Consider the following 21658-nt stretch of genomic DNA (forward strand, 5'->3'; position numbering starts at 1 on the left):
ATGGCACTCATTAAAGGTGAGCTGAAAATTGTGCTTTTCCTGGGTTTCTTCACTGTGGTACAGAATGAAGACATGAAAGGATTTGCCAGAAGCAGTCACACACACAAACACACGCTTGTTTTTTATCTTAAAACATAAGGTCTCTCCTCCCTCAGTTTGCAAGAGGTAAGTGGTAGCAGCTCTGGCAGCAAGAGGTCTCCTGCCTTACCTTAGTGGTGACGTTGATTCTTTTTCGTATGTGAATTCATTGCATGCTGCAGTTAACTAGGTGTTTAAAAATATTAAAAAAAAAAAGACACCAAGAATTCCTCTTAGCTATCTCAGTTATACTGGATCTCTAAAATGCCTGTAAAGGTAAGCAAGGCCTTCTGGGAAGTTTACCCCTTCTCAGATGCTTTCCTTAGGGGGGGGGGGGGAAAAAGCACAGGCAAGCAGCATAGTGCACCAAACCCTTTCCCCCACCCCTCCTCCCTGAAGATGAGCCAGCCGCCCTTCTACTGGGATCAGCAAAGGATGCTCCAGTCTCACCTTCCATCATACTGAGCCTAAGCTGAGGGGTCATTAGTGCTCCTGAACAACTACAGCCATTTAAGGAGACTTGGAAAACTCCAGCCAGTGCTGCAGCAGCTACACTTACAGAGTAAGAGAGAAAGAAGCACAAGCAAGATAACAATCCAGAAACCCTGGAGAAGAAGAGAAGCTGAAAAGTTATTGCCTTTTTTGTTTTAAAAACCACCAGAGGAAAGCTTTGAAAGGGGATCTCCTAACTCTTCGTTCTCCAGTCCACCACACAACTTTCCAATTTTGAGCTCTGCCTATAAGTAAACCTGTTTGCAGTTAACTGCTTGGCAGAAGCTTATAGACCTGCCTGGAAGTTGCCATTTTCAGTTACAGAAGAAGAAACAAGAGTCAGCCATGCTGCTAGTGAGAATTACATGTATTTCTTCTATCCTACGTCACATGTGCATTTCAAAAAGGACACCCTACTGGCCCAGGAACAAGCTCTTGAAAGATCTGCACAATGCATAAACTGCTTTGGACGGGACAGATTCACCCTCCCCAACATGGTGACAAAGGAGGAGGAAGACAAACTTGTACTTAAAAGGTTCTCCATGGATTATTCTTGAAAAGGAAACAAAACCTTTTTCAAAGCACGAGGAACCAAAGCCACTCACTCTCCTGTTTCAACTGTTCTTTGACTTATTTTGTTTTGAAGCACCCCTACTGTATCTTATGGAGGTTCATCCAAAATACAGCAAGGGTCTGCAGCAGGAAGCACTCTAAATACATCACCACACCTCAGAACTGTACTTTGCAACAGTGTCAGTGCCCTTACAACTTTTAATTCTGGAAAACAGCATAAGCAAAGGAGAAGGAAATTTTAATTGCTCTTACTGGGTGAAATATAAAAGCAAGCCAGATGAAGATGAAGTCAGAGAAGAAGCCACAGAACCTCACTCATCAAACCCTGTGCAAGGACCATGCATACGTCAGCCTGGCAGAGTTGCTCCGTGCTTTAAGTTCCCAAAGACTCTGCCAAGCAACGTAACAGCCACAGGATAGGCTGGCCGCAGCTCCACAGCCATACCAGATCAAAGTGGTGATCAAGTGGTTCTATCCATAAATGGCATACAGATGTGGCCATTTCATAATATGCAGTGCTCTGCAGAGCACACCTGAAATAACTACGTGTCAAGTAGCATCTAGTTTTGTTACAGGAATAGTTGTTGAAGTGGCCTGAACTTCCCCTCCATTCTGCCCCTTGGACAATTCAAGTTACAACACTCTGGGTGCTCTCTTAATAGCTTCTGGCCCTGCACCCCCTGAGGAAACATAAGTGAAGTCAAGAAGGTCCTGCCAGCTACTGGGACAGGCAGAAATTATCTAGCGATCCCAAAATGTTGAACTGCAATATGCTGTTAATGAATTTGAGTTATGTAAATGTCCTGTATGGCCCTGCACTGTATACCTACTACCTTCAAGAGAACAGCAGACTGACCCCACAAATAACTCTGGCAACCTGATGTGATCACATCCTTAAAAATGACTGAGCTGCATTCTAACAAAAAAGAGGGACATGAATAAGTCTGCCAGCCACATTAGTGCCAAAACAGAGGCCTGGCATGCTTAATCCTCCAGCGCATTGGCAGAGAAGTTTAACATGAGAGCTGAGGTAGGAATCAATCTCCTATCACTGCAGGACTTCAAGCACCTTGCACACTGTAATTACTTATCCTTACCCACCTTTTAACTTAAGGTAACTATATTATCCCCATTTTACAGCTTGGAAATTATAGAACTAAGTGGCTTGGTCACACATTCAAAAATTGTGCTGCAAAAAAAGGGAACAGAATCTGGTGTCACAAATCCCAAGCCTGACACTACCCTACTCACCTTCTTTCTTGTGAAGCCTTTTCCAAATTGAATTGCTACATAAAAAGTTCAGACCTTTCTTTCCTACACACACGCACGCACACACACTTCGTTAACTTCAAGTCTCTGTATCTGTAGAATGCCAGAAAATGAGAACAATTTAAATTTTATCCCAAAAGTTGTTAGCTTCAGAACAGTCCAAAAAAAGAAGAGAAGTCAGAAATGCCATGTTGGTTTTGCACTTTAAGCAATTACAAAAGATAAAGACTAACACCAAGGAGCAAAAATGCTTCCCTGTCCTTACAGCTAAAAATAAGGCAGAGAAGACAGGTGAGGTAACAGTTCAACTGGTGTCCCCTTGAAGGGCAGTACAGGGAAGCAATCATACAAGGCTTCTTCATGTGGGCTTTCTTGGCCTGCCTTTAAGTTCTCACATGCACCTGGGAGCACCTGAAGAAAGGAGATACCTTCCTTCCCAGCACTCACAGTTGTTCTCTCAGGTAAGAGCTGTTTTACCCATAGATTACTTTGGGAGGCCACAGGTGAACAACCATGATGATTTGTACATTTCATACCACCAAGGGGGAAGTCAGCTAAGTCACTTCAGGGAAGACTTAGATGTTGCAGATTTGTCAGGACATTAAACAAATGACAAGGTCACCTGTGGTTACCAAGCTGGGCACACACTTACTATCTCCAAGAATCAGCTCAACTTCCTCATCAGCATCAGAATCTTCATCTTCACCCTCATCTCCCTCTTCTAGGAGGTTGGCAAGCTCCTCATCATCGGAGGGAGAAAAGTCATTTTCTCCATCCTCACCAGCATTCTCATTGTTCTCATCCTCCTCCAGCTCAGCCTCCAGCAGCTGGTCTGTATCTAGTTCATCAAGGTCATCTGTATCATCATCATCATCATCATCATCCTCTTCCTCTTGCTCTTCTTCCTCCTATAAAGACAGCAGAAATATTCCATGGCAGACATTAAAATAAATGTAAAATGGAGTAAGAATAATTGAAGAAAACACCTATAGTTTTCACTTCTTTCCATATCCAGACATCACACATTATAAACACTTTCCCATCACCCATATAAATACTTTCCCTCCACAGCTACAGAACATGACACATGCTAGATCATCCATCTGCAGGCCTGCAAAGTCTTATCCTGCAGTATGCTGGCGCAACACAGGTACCATTGGCTCAAGCTCCCCTCCAATAGTGGCCATCAACATGTCACCACAATGCACTCTTGAGAAGGACATGCAATAACACCCGTTAATCCATGGCTTTGTTGCTAGTCTTGTACAAACTGCTTTAGTTTCAATTGGACCAAAACCTCTACTTTGCATCAAACAGCATGCAGCACAGGATGTTCAGTCTCTAAGTCATTCCTGATTTAGATGAGAGGTAAAAATAAGGGAAAGAGACTACTAGCCTAAACCAACCTCTGAATCATTCAACTTCAGATGATAGAACTGTTCAAAGCAGCTCACGAGTCTCATCTTTGGCATTTACCTGTGGATCAAGGTCTTTCTCTATCAAACTGTAAGAATTTGCATTCAGTAAAGCAACTGAACTTCTCATTGTACAGATCAAATCCAGAAATCCACATGTAGTGGATAAAACTGAGTGGGAAGAAGCTGTTACAGTCCTATTGTTCTTCCAGACAAATGAGAACCCAAAAAGTGCCATCACATGCCAAGCTCCAGGAAGCCTACAAGGCTCAAAGAATGGGTTCAATATACCTGCGCATCTCCTCAGAGTGACATCATTTTTTGCTGACAGAATGCTCTCATGTGGTAGGAAGGCAGCTCTAAGTCATTCAGCCTTAATTGCCCCTTTCTTTTGGGAGTGAACACATCTTCCAATATTATGAAGCAGTTAAGACAGATATTTAACAACCTACTTCACAGGTTAATTTGGTCCTCAAGCTCACTACACTCACATTGTGGTGTTTAGACTGCTGCATTTTCAGATCTAAAAGGACAGAGGAAAAAGACCTTACTGTCATCTCCCCAACCTACTTTTCTCCAGTTGGTGCTATAAAAAAAATATCCACCACACCTACACAAATCTAACGTCTATCATAGGCAAAAGAAACAAACGAGCAAATTTTATTGTTTCTTCACTTGAAAAAGGCAGCCAAGTCTCCTCTACTGACCAGAGGCTGTGTTCTTTAAATGGAGACTACAGTATAAAAGCATTAGTTTGCTACATATGGGTTACCTTCTGAAAGAGCTTACATTAAGTATAAGATTAAAACAACCTGTATTAAAGCCCATGATTATTTTAGCCAATGGCAAACCTTACCTTGAGTCAATGAGTCCTCAAATGAGCAGACATTGCTTTTTGAATTGTATACACACTGGGAGAGGAAATAATCTTACTTGCAGTTCACAGTTTTAAACTGCAGTGCCATACCGAGTATAATTTTCCAGAAGATATATTGAGCATAAAAGCTTTTGCCTTAATAACTTTTACTTTTGTTCTATGCAGTATCTGCAGACAGACCAATGTATAAAACTTTAATAAAGTTTATTCAGAATTACTCTACTCAGAATTGAAAAACTGATTAAAAACTGAAAAGGCAGAAGAGTTTATTTTCCTTTTTCAGTTTCTGAACAACTCGGAGGCTGGAAAGGAAGAGATCAATTTATTTTAAAAGCTTGGAAAAATTAAGCCAAGTTTTTCAGTGTCTGGAGATAGACTCATAACTGTAGTGATTAGGAAAAATTCTATTGTGTATGAGATTCATTTAGAGTCTTTGTAGTTGAAACCTAAAGGATTCTGAAATGAGTTAGGTACCTTCTTAGTTTCCACATCCGTGGAACTTCTCAAAGCATTTTCTCCTAAATATCTAGCCCACAATGACTTAAAAGAAAGTGTCAAAACTACTGAATTTTATTATGTTTCACATTTAATGTAGTCATTGGAGACTGAAATACTATTTTATCAACCTTTGCATTAAGCTAAAGGCAAGGCACATATAACAATATCATCCTTCAAATACAGGATGAAATGAATTATAGTTGTATAAAGCTAAAAATGTCTTCTGGCTGACAAGAATAAGCACCAAATTACACAGAAAGGGTGTATATTTAGCTGCAAATTAACTTTGAAGAATTATACCACCAGTGAGGAAAAACACCTTTGTGAAAATACAAATAGCAACAAAATGCTAAAAGAATTGAAATCAGTGTTTCCACCTTTCCAGTTTAAACTACTTAATCTGAAGTAGGCAATTAGAATCAGACCACACTCATTTAAAAACCACCTAAGAACAGTAAGATGCGACCTGAATTATGCCTGTTCTTGGTAAACCAGAAAATAGCGTGAAAGCCACACTACAAGAAGTCACACGTGCATGTGATAGAGAGCATGGCATGCACACAGTGCACATCCTTACCGAGCTGAATGGGTGACATGGAACACAGTTCAAGAGGAGTGATCTTAATTAGTGAGGAACTTGTACCTTATGTTTTAAAGAACACAAACAGGAACCTGGCAACTTTGATGCTTCTGCTAAGTAACAGGTTAATTCTGCACTAGCTTCTGAACAATCTCCAAGCACAAACCTCTGCAGGCACACTGCAATAGTCCAGTCTAGAAACACAAGGCTTGCATATATGTGGTGAGATCTCTCTTAAGAAAGCACACTGTGCTTCTGCACCCAAAAACAATATGTGGAACATACAGCTGAGAAAGGTGTGAGAAAATACCAGGTGGAGTCTAACACCATCATATGTAAGTGATATCCAGCCTGTTAATGCATGTCTAGGCTGTATCCTCATCAGACACCACAACTGTCTCACATAAGGGATCCATATACAGATAAAAAATGGCACGCCTTCCCCAATGACTCATTCAGTATGCTTGTGTAAGAGCAGTGAAAAAAAAAAAAATCCTTGTGCAATGTCACAAAGGAAGATAGGCAGAACAGTTATTCTAAATCATGTCTGGATTTCTGAAGGAAAAACCTGCAAAAGCAAACTCCTACCTATTCATCAGTAGTTCCCAAGAGCTTTGGGCAATGACACAGGTGCTGCTAGAAAAAAGAAAAAGCATGCACTTCTCTGCAAAACAAGCATGCACCTATGCTTGTCTTCCTCATTAGAGTAAACTGATCCACAGAACCCATGGACCAACACACACCATATGACTTAATATCAAGGAATTGTTTTAGCAATCACTAACTCCTTTAGATGCCTAAAGATATTCTTTTTGGATTGTTCTCCATAAAAGCTGCTTAGATCAGAACTTCAACTGTTCATGGAGTCCTCACATTCCTCCTCTGCTCCCTTAGAAAATATTCTCTTCTCTCCCCAACAGAAGCCACTTCGCAGCTGCCAGTTATCTTTACAGAAGGCACAAGGGTAGCACTGTAGAAACAAATGGACCATCCCATAACCTTCCCTCTGAAAAACATTCTACCTCACTATCAGCACTCTGACTCACTGCCTGATACTTCTGTGTGCCTGCTCTACAGTCAGGTGCACTATTACCATACAGCCAGACCAAAACCCTATCTTCCTATGTAATTCATGTAAGATTACAAACAATCACAACCTGAGGCTATGATGGAGGAAAGAAGAAAAAGAAATCTAATGTTCCTTTTTAAACAGAGTAGGCAACACTCAGACCGACATGATGGACCCCAGGTTTTGAATTAAGGATGTCACATTGCTACCCATTTTAGTTACACTGTCCTTCAGGTATGTTAATTGCTTGTAGATACCTAAATTTAGGATTAACTTAAGGGAGCTTTACTTTGATAGATGCCAAGAGAAGAACAGTTTGAAGTAGAGTACCAACTGGCCCCTAATGAGACTCATATTTGTAATTATATGTTGTATAGATATGTATTAATGATATAATAATTATAGTGAATATGAATACTAGGGTTTTTTTGTGTTATCTTCTGTACTGTACCAGTGTTACTCTTCATCTACAGCACACACAGATGTCATAACAGCTGCAGTGCAGAGGGCATTACAGTGTCAACATAACTGGATGGCCAACTCTTTCTGCTCTTCAGAAACACATTAATAAAGGAATTTTAATCTACAAAACACCCACCCTGTTTCATACACAAATGGCTTCCTGGCCCCACTTCTCTGCATAAATACTTACAGTGCTGACTTTGCCCCAGTTAAAGCAAAGACTGCAAAAGGAAGGCAATGAACAAAGACAAAGCTGCCAATTTAAAGTGAACAAGAGAACAACTCAAAACCCCAGTTACAATTACAAGGGGATAGCAAAGGAAGCTGCTACTTCAGTGCCAAATAGCTATCCACAGATGTAAGAAAGATGTCCACACATGGACAGGCTCTAGTTTAACTTAAAACTTGTTTGACTCAACCGAAGAGTTAATTTGACTTGACCAATAAAGTCTAGATTAGGCTGGAAAAGACCATCTATAAAAAGGGTTTGTATCAATTTAACTCAAAAAGTCTCAAGTATGTAAATCAGTAATGTGTATTATCATCAGTTATACACTTTAGACAAAGTATAAAGGATGCAGGAACTGTGAGTTCTTCTAGGATAAGATTGCCAAATGGGACAATTAATTTAAGTGTGCATCTTAGAGAAGATCTCTCAATAATCACTCACCAAAATTCACTAATTCACTTACACAGTAACACAAATAGCTTCAACACACGGTATATGACCCTGGAACTACTTTGAGGATGATTAAGAGGGCAAAAGTGATTCATGTCAGCTTTTTAACATGCCTGCATATAGGCAGATTTACAGAGATGTCATAGTACAAGAAGAGCTGGACATTAACTTACAGAATCAGAAAAGCAAAGGATTATCTCAATATCATCTCAAAGCAAATTACTGGTAACTTAACTCTACTACCAGTTTGTGATCTTACATGAAGACTCACAAAGCCAAGTAGATTTGGTTTATCATTTATAACTACAAAGGAAAAAAACTAAACAACATTTCCTAAAGGAATGGCATATATAGGGTGGCAGCACTGTAAATGCTTGACCTAATTCTTCATGTTGCCAGTATTTATAGCCCATTCAGAGCTCATTAAACACTCTTTGCTCATGTTCAAGTGTTACATATTTTCTTCTATGTTGTTCCTTGATGCACGTTTGCACGCACTGCATAGACTTCCATCATTATTATAGACTCTCACTTTACCCATTCATTTTGCACATAAAAAAGACACAAAATTTGTCTTTTTGGGTAGTACAGGTTATTGATACTTAACATACTAATAAGTGTTCATCTCTCAAAAAACATTTAAAGGCTCTGGAAACCCCCAGTCTTTCACTTATTCAAACTCTGATGCAGAGTCTGAGGCAGAACTTCGATTTAATGTTAACATAAAATGTTAAAATAAAATAAAATTAAAAAATCAATGTATGTAACAAAGTACTTTCAGAAAGTACAGCTTACAGCACTGCAGATCTGCAGTATATAAAAATATACCAGCTTCTCTATAAGCACTCTTAAGGTTTTTTACAGCATTTTCTTATATTTCTTGAATGACTTTTTTTTTTATGACCAGATGAACAAAATTTTAGACTGCTCAACTGCAGATTACATAATCTCTGAAATTTACACTACGGTGGCTGTTAGCTGCCAAGGGAAGATCCAACAGGTCTTTTTTGATTGTTGATATTAGGCTTGGAACCTTATCTCAGTTTTGAGATTTACAGGTCACTGATTTTTTGCTTATTTGACATGGTTTCAGCTGTTACAAAAAGCTTCATCTTTTTATCTAACACCTCATTCCCTTTCTGTTATCTACGAGGAGCTGATTCACAGTCCAACACAAGTATTTATATCAACAGTTCTCTGCCCAGCTTCCTCTGTTACTGCTCTATGAACTCTTCAGCTGGCATCATCTCAGAGCTGCTCCTTCCCCGGCCCCATGCTCACCTCCCATCATTGCTTCCAAGTCAATGCCTCTCACCTCCAGATGCTTTACAGCAACAGTCTGTCCTCTGAAAGCACAATCTCTGTCACACCTCTCAGTTTGAATCATGCTATACAGTATTACTTTACTCTAACTATTCCTATTTTAACCTATGAGCCTGCATTTTCTCTACCTGCAAAACACCTAATCAAATGAAGCTTTTCCCACTTTTTCAAATCTTTCAGCTCATATTTAATTCTGGCTATTTGTAGCTAAGTCTAATAATCTGTTGGTAAACATCTGCTTCTATAAACTGTTTATTTTCTCTAGTCTTTTTTGTAAAGAAATTCATGTTTCCCAGAGTCTCATTATTTTGGTCAATTTATTCACTTTTGCAAGAAACCACCTACTAGTTTACTTCCCCCTCTTTCACTCTCCTCCCTCAAGTTTCTCCTAGAAGAAAGCAAACTCATTTTTAATAATCTGTTCTCTTCCAAATTATCAGTATTATTTTAATTACTACCTATTTCCAGCATGGGGAGGGGCTTTGCTTTCATAAAAAAAGAACATATGATGATCGTTCAAATAAACATTTCATTCCAGAGGACTAAGATTCTCCATGTATTCATAATTCATCTTTCTCCACCGACAATTCCCTTGTCATATCTTCTAACAATTCTCTTTGCTTCCAAAACATGTTTAGCATATTGGTACTCTGATCCTTTGCTGTACAATTCTCAGGACTGACAAAGTGACCATTTCTGGTTTTCAGTCACTGAAGAATTTCTATCCGATTCCTTCCCCACTCACTTCTTAACACTCCCTGAAAAAATGGGCAGCAGAAAAAGCTTAAATATAGCCAGCAGCCCTTCTAGGGGGTCAAGCACATAAGGAATTTTACGTCCTAGATTACCTACCTAGTCTCCATCCTTCCCCTCATCTAGCAAGCCCAAACTCACCTCTTATCATACCATTAATTTCATTGTATTCACCTCCTTTACTCTACAGGGCTGCACCTACTTTTATCTTCTTGGCTACTTAATTGTTAGAATTTCTACTTCTTCATAGCCATTAATGAGGTCACAGAGCTAAAAACATAGAAGCCTGGGAATTCGCAGAAGTTACTATATGTAACAAGCAAGGAATCTTACCATAGGCTTCTACGCAGATGTAGGTATGTGCAGATTTAATACAGGAAACAGCACACAGCATACAGTATGTCAGAGGCAAAACATGGAGTGAAGAAATAAAAAAGCAGTTATTCTCTTAGTCTATGTAGTAGGTTTAGCTTGTCTAACAATGACTACTTACCCATGATGAATGAAAAAGCATCCATGACACAGATAAACAAAAACTTTAAAGTAACTGGGCCTCTGTTGGATGGGCATATTCAGTAGGGACTCTTTTGACCAATATCCTGGTTTTGCCTACAAAATGTTTACATTTTAATGTGACTGTATGACCTGATGATAATCAATCTAACTCCAGAGTCACAGTTGTCTTTGAGGCATCTGCAAGTCAATTTCACAGTCGATACATTCCTTAATGCTAGGGATAAATGTGTTCTAATGTGACTATTATATTCTCTGTGCTGTAGGGCTCAGAAATAACATAAGCAGACCAGAACTAGGTGCAATTTCTGAATTTGCTTCTCTTCCCTTCTCTCGCTGTTCTCACACTCTCACTCACAAAATTAAGCCCATTCCTTTAATTGCATGACAACAAACAATAGTGTGTAAAGCAATTTCAAAATTTGGCAGGTGAATGAACTCTCCCTCTATGGACGAGAATTTGTTCCTTCATTTTCTCAAGCTTCTGACTGACATTTCTCATCACAGCTATCACGGCTAAGGCAGCTTTTATTTTCTTGGATCCCACCTACTCTGGAAAGTCTAGAAAGATGTGCTGGGTGAGAGGAAGTCAATCTTTGATTTCTGTTCTGATTCTGAACAGGCAGAATTATCTCTGCTGAAGTGGCTTTACTCCGTAATACTAGGTCTAGCCTTCTGAAAACTTCAATTACTTTTCCCTTTCCAAGAATTTCCCGTTTACACTAACTGACAGGTAGTGAAACTAGATTCTGAAACAGCAGAATAGGCTGAAGCAGTCAGAGTTATTTGCTAGCTACTATCTGAAAATATGGTAAGAAGTACAAGTACTGGGAGAACTTTTTTTTTATTATTATCTTTTTTGGAGAATGCCTGTTCAGAAGATGTGTCTGTTACGTAACAGGGTGTCGATAGAAACGACTCTTTACTTAACCTCCCCAGCTGCAACTAAGTTCAAAGATTCCTATTAAGGTGTGCAAGAAACACATGCATGTTATTATCATAAGTTGAGATATTTGTCTGAAAATACTTGTTCCCAACTATTATCCTGTAAAGCATTTAATCTTGAGCAAGATTTCAAAACGAACTATACCTTCAAGTGTTACAGGAACAGCTCCTGAAAAACTAAGGGTCCCTGATGACATTTTCATTCTAGACAGCTTGTAGTGGCAAAGCACCACCATGGTCTGATGGTTCTCAAATACATATGCCAATATGGATTGAGGTTAGTGGTTTTTTTCCCCAGCAAATAAGTATCTTCATGAAAACAGCAATAAAAGTACAGTGGAATTGCTGTTACAGGTGGATGGGGGAGACTCCTAAAATAAACGTAGAAACTGGGCTCACAAAGACCACATAGAAAGCTGAGGAAAAACATTCTCCATCCTGGCTGTACCACACGTTAGAATAGGGATTGTCTTTTGAGTCTTTTTTGCCTTATCCTCATAGCTTTCATTTCACATCACCTAGAATTTTCTAAACCAATGCAAAAAGACAAATTACACACCTACCATCACCATTTCGATAGCCCAGAAGCACTGCAGGATAAACAACAGTTCTTCAGTTCTGGCAAAAGAAGTAGAACACACTTTATAGGATAGGGACAGCTAGACGAAGCAATCTGCTGCTGAAGCCATAAATCTCTCTGAACATGACAATAACTGAGAGTACTACTTGAGCCTCACAGATGCAGTATCATCGATATCGTATACCACAGAGAGAAAAATAGGCCTTAAAGAACTAATACATAAAGGAAAACTAAAATAAAGAGTTAAAAACGCAGACTGAAAACCCTGTAACCCACTCAGAAGATCACATCATGCAGACTTAAATTCCACAGTTTTGAGTCTATTCTGTGGTCAGCCAGTTTCCTTGGGTTTAGCTTTTCTGATCACTTAATATTTCTGAAGTCTCCTTTTCAAGCCTGTAGCAACTGCCACGTGCCATTTCTAGGCCAGATCAGTGCATTCACTTTCCTTTGCACCATCTCCTCTGAAATTTCTGTCTGCCTCACTACAGAAGACAGTAGATTACTGAGTGAAACAGGGGATATTAATCAGCCAAGAAAGGAAAATGAATAAGAATTAAGCAAGCTATCAACCAAAAGATGGTCCAGCATCTGTACTAGTACTTCAGATGCCCATCTTATTTTTGCCAAGTCTAATTCTGAAGGAGTATATCAAAACAGTGGCAAATACCGGAGGAAAAGGACAACAATCTTGCTGCAGGACTGAAGAATAGGAAACTCTGTCTATATCCCCATAGACTAAATATAGTTTTACAAATACTTGTGAGTGAGACTGTCAGTCACTGATGGACCTGTTTAGATACTCACCCAGCAGTGAAATAATACACAAAACTCATGAAAGTTCAAGGCAGAAAGACTACTGGTTTTGGAGTAAAACATCCAACAAAAAAAGCTGACAAACCAGCTCTTGCTAAGTGTGTTACATATTCAGTTTTCCTCAGTTATCATAGTAAGTACAGACCACAAGAGTATCAATATCCATTTAGCATTTGTTCTGTTTAACAAGGCTTGACAACTCTGGATTACTGGCCATAACTAGGAAGAGGCAGCTTTCCAGAGATCTCATATGAAAGGCTAGTATAATAGCCAGGGAAGAACCCAGCTACAGTGGTGCTACTCTCAAGTATCTCAAACAAAACCATAAGCATTTACTGTAGCAGTAGCATACACAAGCCAGCTAAGTCAGCCTGATCACTTAATTTGAGGGCAATTTATGTAACAGACCAGTTGATTTTGCAAGGTTTGGTTTGAGAAAGGAAGAGTAATATAGTGTTTTGTTTCTCCAATGAAATAAGAGGAGTTGGAAGACATCTATAGGCCAAATACCCCTGCTAGATTCATTTTACAGACTTTCAAACTTTTGCTTTTCAAATATCTGTCACAGAGCTATCAGTTGACACTTGTCAAAACTGACTTCATGAGGCATCAAAAGTTAGAGCAAAAAATGTCAGGCAGATCTTCTTCTCCACAGTTCTTAACTTGCCTGAAGCACAATTTTTAAAGCAATTTTATTCCGCATCCCATGACTTCTAAGCAAGGCTTGCCCATCAAACTCTATTTGATTACTTGTTACTGTCTGTACAGGAAAAAAAACTGTACTTGTGGACCCATGTAGATCATATACAAAAATACATATATGCATGAGGTCAAGGTATGAGGATACTGGGGCCAAACACATTAATATCTGCTCTAAAAATCTTGACCAAAGAGACACCAGATTAATGCTGATTCACATGGATTTCCCCCCACACCATTTTCATGAAAAAGATCAGAAAGCCTCCTCTTTTATCCAGAAGGCATTTTAGAATATCTCTGAGAAGTCCCAACAAGCTTGAAAGTGTATTTCCAGTTTTTCAAAGCCTAAATCATAGAAACTAACTAGGCAAGTAATAAACACCTACATATGTGTGAGCATATGTATACACAGAAAACTCCTGTTCATCAGGAAACAAATTACTTTTGTCAGCCTTAATAGACAAATGTGCCAGAGAGAGTCTGTCTTAAATCTAGAAAACCTCTACTCATTCTAGCTCAATGCTGGATGTCTCTATAGAGACAAAAAGCTATGTTTTGTAAGCCTGAGACTAGAACAAACCTGGAGGAACAGCAGTGAACAGCTACAGGACCAGAGGGTTTAGTTTGTTTTGCTAATATATATATATATAGATTTAATTGAATTTGTGTTCATAAGCGTTCTTTATATTAAAACCAAATATCTATTACTAGAGCAACGTGATTGTAACCATCCCTAAAAGTTACTGTCTAGGAAACATCTGTACACCCTAGAAATTAAGACCATAAAAAGCAGAAATTATGCAATATTAACTAGTCACTCTTAGCTTGTACATCGATCCACAAGCAGCTTTATTTGAATACTCCATAAGCTTTACAGAAGAGCTTTTGGCATACTTAAATTCTGCCTGGAGCCACCTCCGTTCATAAGACAGGAAGCATTCCCAGTCACATTTGATGGATTATAGACACCTTATCTCCCCTTGGTACCTAGTGTTACAGCCTGCAACCAACAGCATTCAGACTGCATCCTGTTATATAAATACAGATCTCCACTTAAGTCAACACTTACCAGTGACATCACAAAACAGTGTCTTGATAGCTGCAGTTAATCATTGTACAATGCAAAAATCAATTTCAGCTACAAACTATTTTTTAATATTTTATAATGAAAATGTGAATAAGCTTACTAAAATATACTGAATGTGAACAAAAACAGTGGAAGCAGAGACAAAAATAGAAACTAGTGCCTGAGGCAAGCACTGGATGGCTAGAAAGTAGAAACAGCAGTTTCCCCCCCTCTTCATTGCTTTCCACAGAATCCTACTCTTCACCCATTCTAAAAGTTCCTAAACTGAAACCATCCAGTCTAGGGATGGAAACAGTGACCAATGACTTTCTAAGAATTCCAAGACTTCAACTGCAACCTTGCAGCACATTGAGAGGACAGGACAGCAAACTGTGTATACAAATCAGAACTACTGCTTTGTCTTCAGAATCACAGTGAAATTGTAGCAATAACGACTAACTACAACGAAAGGTACTCTTTCCTGGGATCTTCTATCCAGTCTTCTGAACTGCAACATGAAAGTTTTAACCTAGCAACAGAAGATTCAGAGACAGAAAGGGTATCAGAAATCCAGCTTTCCACAGAGTCTGGAAAAAGCCCACCAAAAGATACCTTCTGGCATTCTTTGGAAAAAGGTGAAGTCAGCTTTTCTCACAGGACATACAAGTATATGACTTACTAGAATGCAGACATCAAAGAGCAGAGAAATACGCATTTAAAATCTTTAGGGAATTGAAGCATAAGGTCTTTGCCTGTTTTAAAAAAAAAAAAAAAACAAAAAACCCAACAAACAACCCACCAACCACCTGACACCCAAAAAGCTACAAATTTGTCTTGAATTCTCATTGTACTGTAGTAACTATTCTGTGCTACTGTGTATTCTACCAACTGCACCCTGAGGAGCACTTATTGCAGTTCTTAGCTCTTTCGTCAAGTTGCCAGAGATCAAATGGCTGGTCTGAGAAGGAAAAACAACATATCCCAATGCAAACCTACAGCTTTCTTTAAAATTCTTAAAGCGTTTTGCTGTGTAGAGGTACTGTGCATTTTCCCTGCATTAGTCACAAGTTGCGCCTCATTCAGAAATTGGTCACAAGTTGTGCCCAAATATGAGACTTAGAATTTAAAAAAAAGAAAGCCTCAAAACACTACTGTCTCTATACTGGGTGTCAAAATATATTAAAAAAAATACCCAAGCAGAACAAACAGCAAAGTTTCTGATCAAGACTGAAACACTTAGGGGAATTAACAAACAGACTATAAATTATCATGTCAGTTTACTCAAAGTTATGCTAACACAGGGTCTGCATAGATAGGCTTAGTTTACACTGACAGTAAAGCAATCTACTTCACATTAGGTGAGACCAAATGAGGCATCTGTACATTATGGGCAATAAATGAACACCTGTTGGCCTCTCGCATGTAGATGGCTAACAGCTACTCCTGAACAACCAGGTTAATGCTGTACTTCTCACCTGATCTTCTTCTTCATCCTCTTCATCTTCTGCCAAACGCTGCCTGCCCACTTCATACAGTCTGCAAACCGTATCCATGTTCATGGCATCCATGCTCCCTTGATTCTGAAGATAAGATGCCCACACAGCAGTTAGCCCCAGGAATTAAGCTCAGCATTTATATTCAGTGCTATATCTGACCTGAATTACAGAAACATTACCAAAATCCTTCCATCCCATTTGCAAGCAGTAGTACAATTCGCACTAAAAATGAGCCTTTTTGGTTTCAAGGACCAGCCCAGGAGTGACGTAAATATCTACTTTCTGCTTCTGTCACCCACAAGTTACACTAATAATAGTAGACTCTACAAAACCTTTACTGGATCCTTAACATACTTTGGTTTAGTTCTCACCTAACTGCACATGACTTCCTCTCAAATTTGCCTCCCTATGATACCATTGAACCATATGCCTTGAAAGAATGGTGTCATATCACAAGAGTTCCAGAAGACATCAGGCTGATACCCCAGCAACCACTGCTGCCACATGCCAGGAAGTAACATTTCCAGTCACTCATATAAAAGAAAATTTTCATATCTTGGCCTCACCGCCTTAGCAACTCCAACTTCAGTAGTTAAAGATGAAGCTTGCCCTACTAAAAGATCTTGGCTTGCTTTTTTTGGTCTGTAAGGATCAGTGGTTCACAGAACATTAAGTGAACAGGATTTTAAATTAGTCCCTACACTTACACAGTCAGGTTCAAGACCCATTAGTTAATGTGGCTTCCCCCTTAACAGACCAGAAGTTTCACTCGGTATTTTTTGCTTCAAATCCTTAGCTTCTGGGATTTTGCTAGGAAGGTAAGTGAAAAAGGAACAATAAGAGTGATTCACAGAAAAGCTCCCAGGGAAGGGAAGATTGCACTTCCCTGTTACTTGATACAGTGCAAATTTTAATAGGCAATTATTGCTATAAATAGGAAAAAAATGCATTTGTCTTTATACGTATGAGAAGGAAAACCTCTGCATGTTCTGAAGTGGGAAGCATCTGAAGAAGAGAGGCAAATGTGTTTGGAAGTTTAAGGAATGAGAGGCAGAAAAACAAGACTGCTGGGGGTGGACAACAAAAAACTAACACCACCACTGCTTAGGACATGAATTTAACGACAGGACCTCCAGAATCATCAGTTCTGAAGGTTTTAAAAAAAGGAGCAAAAAGCACTGCACTCAAACTACAGCTACAGAGACCAGAGTTTATTCTTAGCTCATTTACCTCAATGACAGCCAGATAGCAGTCCTTGCTGTCTGTGCACAAGTCAAAGATATTCCGCTTTACATCTATGGTAGCTGGAAAACATTACAAAAACTCAGTGGTTAACTGCATATTATTTAATGCTTGCTGAAAGAAAAGATCTAACAATATGTATCTAAAGCAAATAATAAAGTGTTGGGACAAGAAACAACAGCTCAGAAAAAAGTGAAATGAACATCATAACTAATTCAACCTGCAAAGAGCAGAAACGTTGGAGACTGTCATAAAAAAGAGCCACATAAGTTCTTAACCTACTCTGCACGGTGCCTCCTCTCTTGATAATACATTTATTGGCTTCTCTAAGCACAGTAAACAACACAACAGATAATCTTCCAGGATAGGTGGCAAGCAAGGGACTGAGTTGTGAGCCACACCTCCTCAATTTGTTTATGTCTGTAGCAGCAATTAGCTTAGCTCCAGGAGCTTTGCAAGCTGGAGACCAAACCGACAGCATTTTGAGCTACTAGCATGGGGAAGTGCTGTTGGGAAAATTGAGAAAAAAAAACAAAAACAAAAACAAAAAAACCACCCTTCCTTCCTGAAATGAGACCAATGACATCTTGGCCAAATGACCTACTATCTCAGATTATGCCCTACTTGGAAAGAGGAAAGGAAAATAAAGCCAGAACTGCTGAACAGTAGCAAGTTAGTAAGGCAATCACACACTGAATAGGACATGATACTTGAACCTATTTCAGTGTTAAACCCAACTCTCGTGCTTCAGTCAGAACAGGTGATAGCAGAATCTGTTTTGGCATACATGCAAAGGGGAGGAGAACATGAATGTTACTGAGCCATACTTTCAATAAACTTCAGACCTTCAGACCAAGCTATTTGCTCCTCTCTTACCTATAGGTTTATAATCAGTTGCATTAAATGTCCTGAAAGAAGAGCCAAAGGGACTTCTCATTCTCTCCTCCAGAAGGTCATCTTCATCATCTGCCTGCAACATAGCTGATAAAAGGCAAGATTATTCGTTTCATTTGTCACTACCAATAATCAACTTAAGATCAAATCAGACTCTGACGTTAATTTTCTTTTTATTTAATAGCTTGGCAAGACCCATTTAATAGCTACCTTTCCAGAGCTGCTTTTATTCATACTGCAGATCACAGAAATTTAATAGAGAGGACAAAATTATTTTCTCAAGCATCATCATATCTGCTGTTATATGTAATTTTCTTTTTCAATAGGTTGATTTTTAATCTCACAAATGAGTTATGATATTGCTGAGGTTAGAGAAAACTGTCTTTGTCAGCAATACATGTAGCATAAAATTCCTGAAAGAAATTCTAGTTCACACGTGCCAGTAAGGCCTGGAGTTAGACACCCTCTCAGAAGCTTCTCATTTTACTGAACAAGCATCTACTTATCTCAAACCAGAGGAGACCAAGGAGAGTAATATAAGACTGAGAAGTCCTACCTCCATACATAACTGTGCCAGTATAGTTGAAGACCACACGACACTGATCCAATGCAGGTACTGTGTGTAACAAATGAAAAGTTCGGAGGTCCCACTGGAAAAATACAGGCTAAGGAGCAACGAACAACTGAAAGTTTCTACTTCCTTTTCAACAGTGGCAAACAAGTGGTTAATTGCATTCCGGAAACCTCATTGCCACCCTCTTGCACATATGGCAGAACTGGAGTTGGCTTCCAGCACTGCAATCCCTTCCACATGTTCCAAATGAAAAAGCTCTTACTCAAAATGTCATTCCCAGTCATGAGAGGTTATTGCAGTAGCTTCAAGGTTGATCTTGGTAAGGGGTGGGAAGAGAGCAGAGGTACCACATATTAGGAAAGAAAATTTCTCTTGCTTTCTCTGAGTGTTAAGTATTTCCTCTAGGCCATATCAAAGACAGAATCTAGATTTAAATTAGCTAGCTGTCTGACAGTACCTGATTCACAGACCATACATAAAACTTGTAACCAGCAGATCATTCATATAACTTCTACAAGCAGCTACTTGTTTATAAATACAAATTCTTTAGGTCCCAGCTCATCGGCTACCACAGTGGCCAAAGGATACAATTTCTGTGTTGACTATGACCTCCAGCCCATTGGGATGGAAAACACCACTGATAGTCATGTTGAATTTGTCAAACTTGTGGATGGCTTGTGCTGATCTGACATCCCAGAGGACACCATCATTTAGGACAAGGTCGTCAGTGGGGTTAAAGGTGGCACAGTTCTTCTTGTAGTTGTTGGCAAGATCTGGGTTAAACAGAGTCAATAGCTTGTTGCCAGTCTGAATATCATAGATCTTTTAGATTAAAAAGAAAAAGAAAGATTAGTCACAATTTGTAACATACCTGTGCCTAACATCACCCCATGTTCCCCCTTCTAGATTGTTTCCAGAATCACCCCATCTCCCATTTTGCTTTTTCATTTCAAGAGAGAACATTCCAAAGATAACCCTTCCTGCCAGTCCTTTAACAGTTTTTCACACCTGGAACCAAGTCTCAACACACGTTTTAGCCAGTAATTAGCTGACTGCAGGTTCACTGATATATTTCAATACAATCAGGATTAGTTCTAAAGAAGATAACTCCATTATGAACAGTGGGCTCGGAAGCTGCAGGCACAAGGTACCGCTTAGCCAGAAACTATTTCAGAAATGGAACTGTTTTCAGAGCAGATGGTATTTACAAACATAAAAATTTCAAAGCACACAGTAAAGGGGGGGTGTGGGGGGGGTGTGTGTGAAGAAGCCAGAAACTATAGAAAATGAGTTAACATTCCTGGCATTTAGATAAAAGTGCTACTTTCTGAGCTTTACTTCAACCAACTGTTGGAAGATAAAAAGATAAAAAGGGCTTTAACTAGTATGAAGGGTTTATAACCATCTTCTCAGATAAATTTGATCTGTAACACCACTCAGAGCCTAGCTCTTGTTCAAACTTAGAGAGGAAATATTCTCTAAAATTGGAAAGCAAATCTGTCTACCAGATAAACACAATACACAAATTGATCTGACTTTCACATAAATCCAAGTTAAAAACTGGGCAGGAATGGATGGTTTGCTTAAACAAAACAAGAGCAATAAGTAAAATAATAAATAATTTGAATAAGTTATGAAACAGTTTCATGACAATATTTAATGCAAATACTCTTTCAAAAGAGACAGTGCCTATAACGAATGCAAATTAGCACTGAGAAGCAGCAGAAGCACTCTGAAGCCTACATCTATCAAATTTGCAGGTATTCATATAAAACACTGCAACAGCATTCTCTGAAAAATATATTGGTAAAATTAAATTACCCAAAAAGTAAGCTGCAAATTTGAGGGGGGAAGGGGACAAAAGGAGGACACTTCTAAGAAGGACACTTAATAGGCCATTTCCCACAGCTGTTGACTGAGCTACTGTTTACAGTGGAACTACTATTATTATTACTATTACTGAAAAATAAGTCAAAGGAGGCAACTTCAGGGGAAAAGATCCCCCACCAAACAACCAACCAAAACCAACCAAGAAGTCCTGCATGGTCTCTCTCAAATGAACAAAATAAAGCAGATTCTGTGATTGCCCAGACTACTATACCACAGAGGCAGCACATTGCACACTGCTTGTGCTACAGTTGGTTTGGAATGGTCAAGTTTATACCGTTAGACACTTAGAAGTTATTTCACACTTTCAAAGCTCTCCTCTAAAGCATCTTAGTTCATCAGTTACACAGAGCATCATAGCACTCAGATCTGTTAGTAAGTGTCCTGTGAATAATATTCTTGTCACAGATTCACAGCCACGACCTTTACTGGTACTTACATGGGCAATGTCTCCTTTTGTGCCAATGACCCTATCCTGAGAGTGCTTGCTGAACTCCACATAGTGGTCATCAGGGAAGGAATGCCTGTAGATAGAGTCAGTGAAGAAGTCAAGGAACTGCAGACTGAAACCACCTGTGTGAACCAAACACTACCCCAACACTTCCAGCAGAGGTTTCAACAATGCAGAAAACTAAAGACATAGAAGAGACTTTCCTTCACCATCGACAATGGCAGACTACAATGCTAAAATGCTGGCATTTGCAGGAAATATCTGTTACAGACCAGTGAAAAAAAACCACAAGCAACAAATTCACAGACTCGTCATCAAATCACTGCTACAACAAGGTCTGCTGTAAACACAACACTATTTAGAGGATCGAACAATGAACATCATGAATATTTAAACACACACAGAGGCCTCAGGCACATTAAACTTA

The 21658-nt window shown here is 39.1% G+C and overlaps 1 protein-coding gene across 4 annotated transcripts in view; it reads right to left on the reverse strand.

Moving 5' to 3' along the window:
• DCAF1 (DDB1 and CUL4 associated factor 1) overlaps nucleotides 1–21658 on the reverse strand; it is a 53618-nt gene that overhangs the window by 1624 nt on the left and 30336 nt on the right. For 2 of the 4 annotated variants that reach the window (XM_064454109.1, XM_064454110.1), the window contains exons 17-23: nucleotides 21220–21304; nucleotides 19482–19715; nucleotides 18876–18969; nucleotides 18302–18406; nucleotides 17414–17487; nucleotides 16163–16267; nucleotides 3065–3320 (exon numbers count right to left, since the gene is read on the reverse strand). In XM_064454109.1, the coding sequence (XP_064310179.1) occupies nucleotides 3065–3320; nucleotides 16163–16267; nucleotides 17414–17487; nucleotides 18302–18406; nucleotides 18876–18969; nucleotides 19482–19715; nucleotides 21220–21304 (953 nt within the window). Of the gene's footprint in view, nucleotides 1–208; nucleotides 265–3064; nucleotides 3321–12089; nucleotides 12145–16162; nucleotides 16268–17413; nucleotides 17488–18301; nucleotides 18407–18875; nucleotides 18970–19481; nucleotides 19716–21219; nucleotides 21305–21658 lie in introns of those variants that run through there. The other 2 variants (XM_064454111.1, XM_064454113.1) reach the window with 2 other exon arrangements.

This window comes from Phalacrocorax carbo, chromosome 6, assembly GCF_963921805.1.
Source record: "Phalacrocorax carbo chromosome 6, bPhaCar2.1, whole genome shotgun sequence".
Lineage (NCBI taxonomy): Eukaryota > Metazoa > Chordata > Aves > Suliformes > Phalacrocoracidae > Phalacrocorax > Phalacrocorax carbo.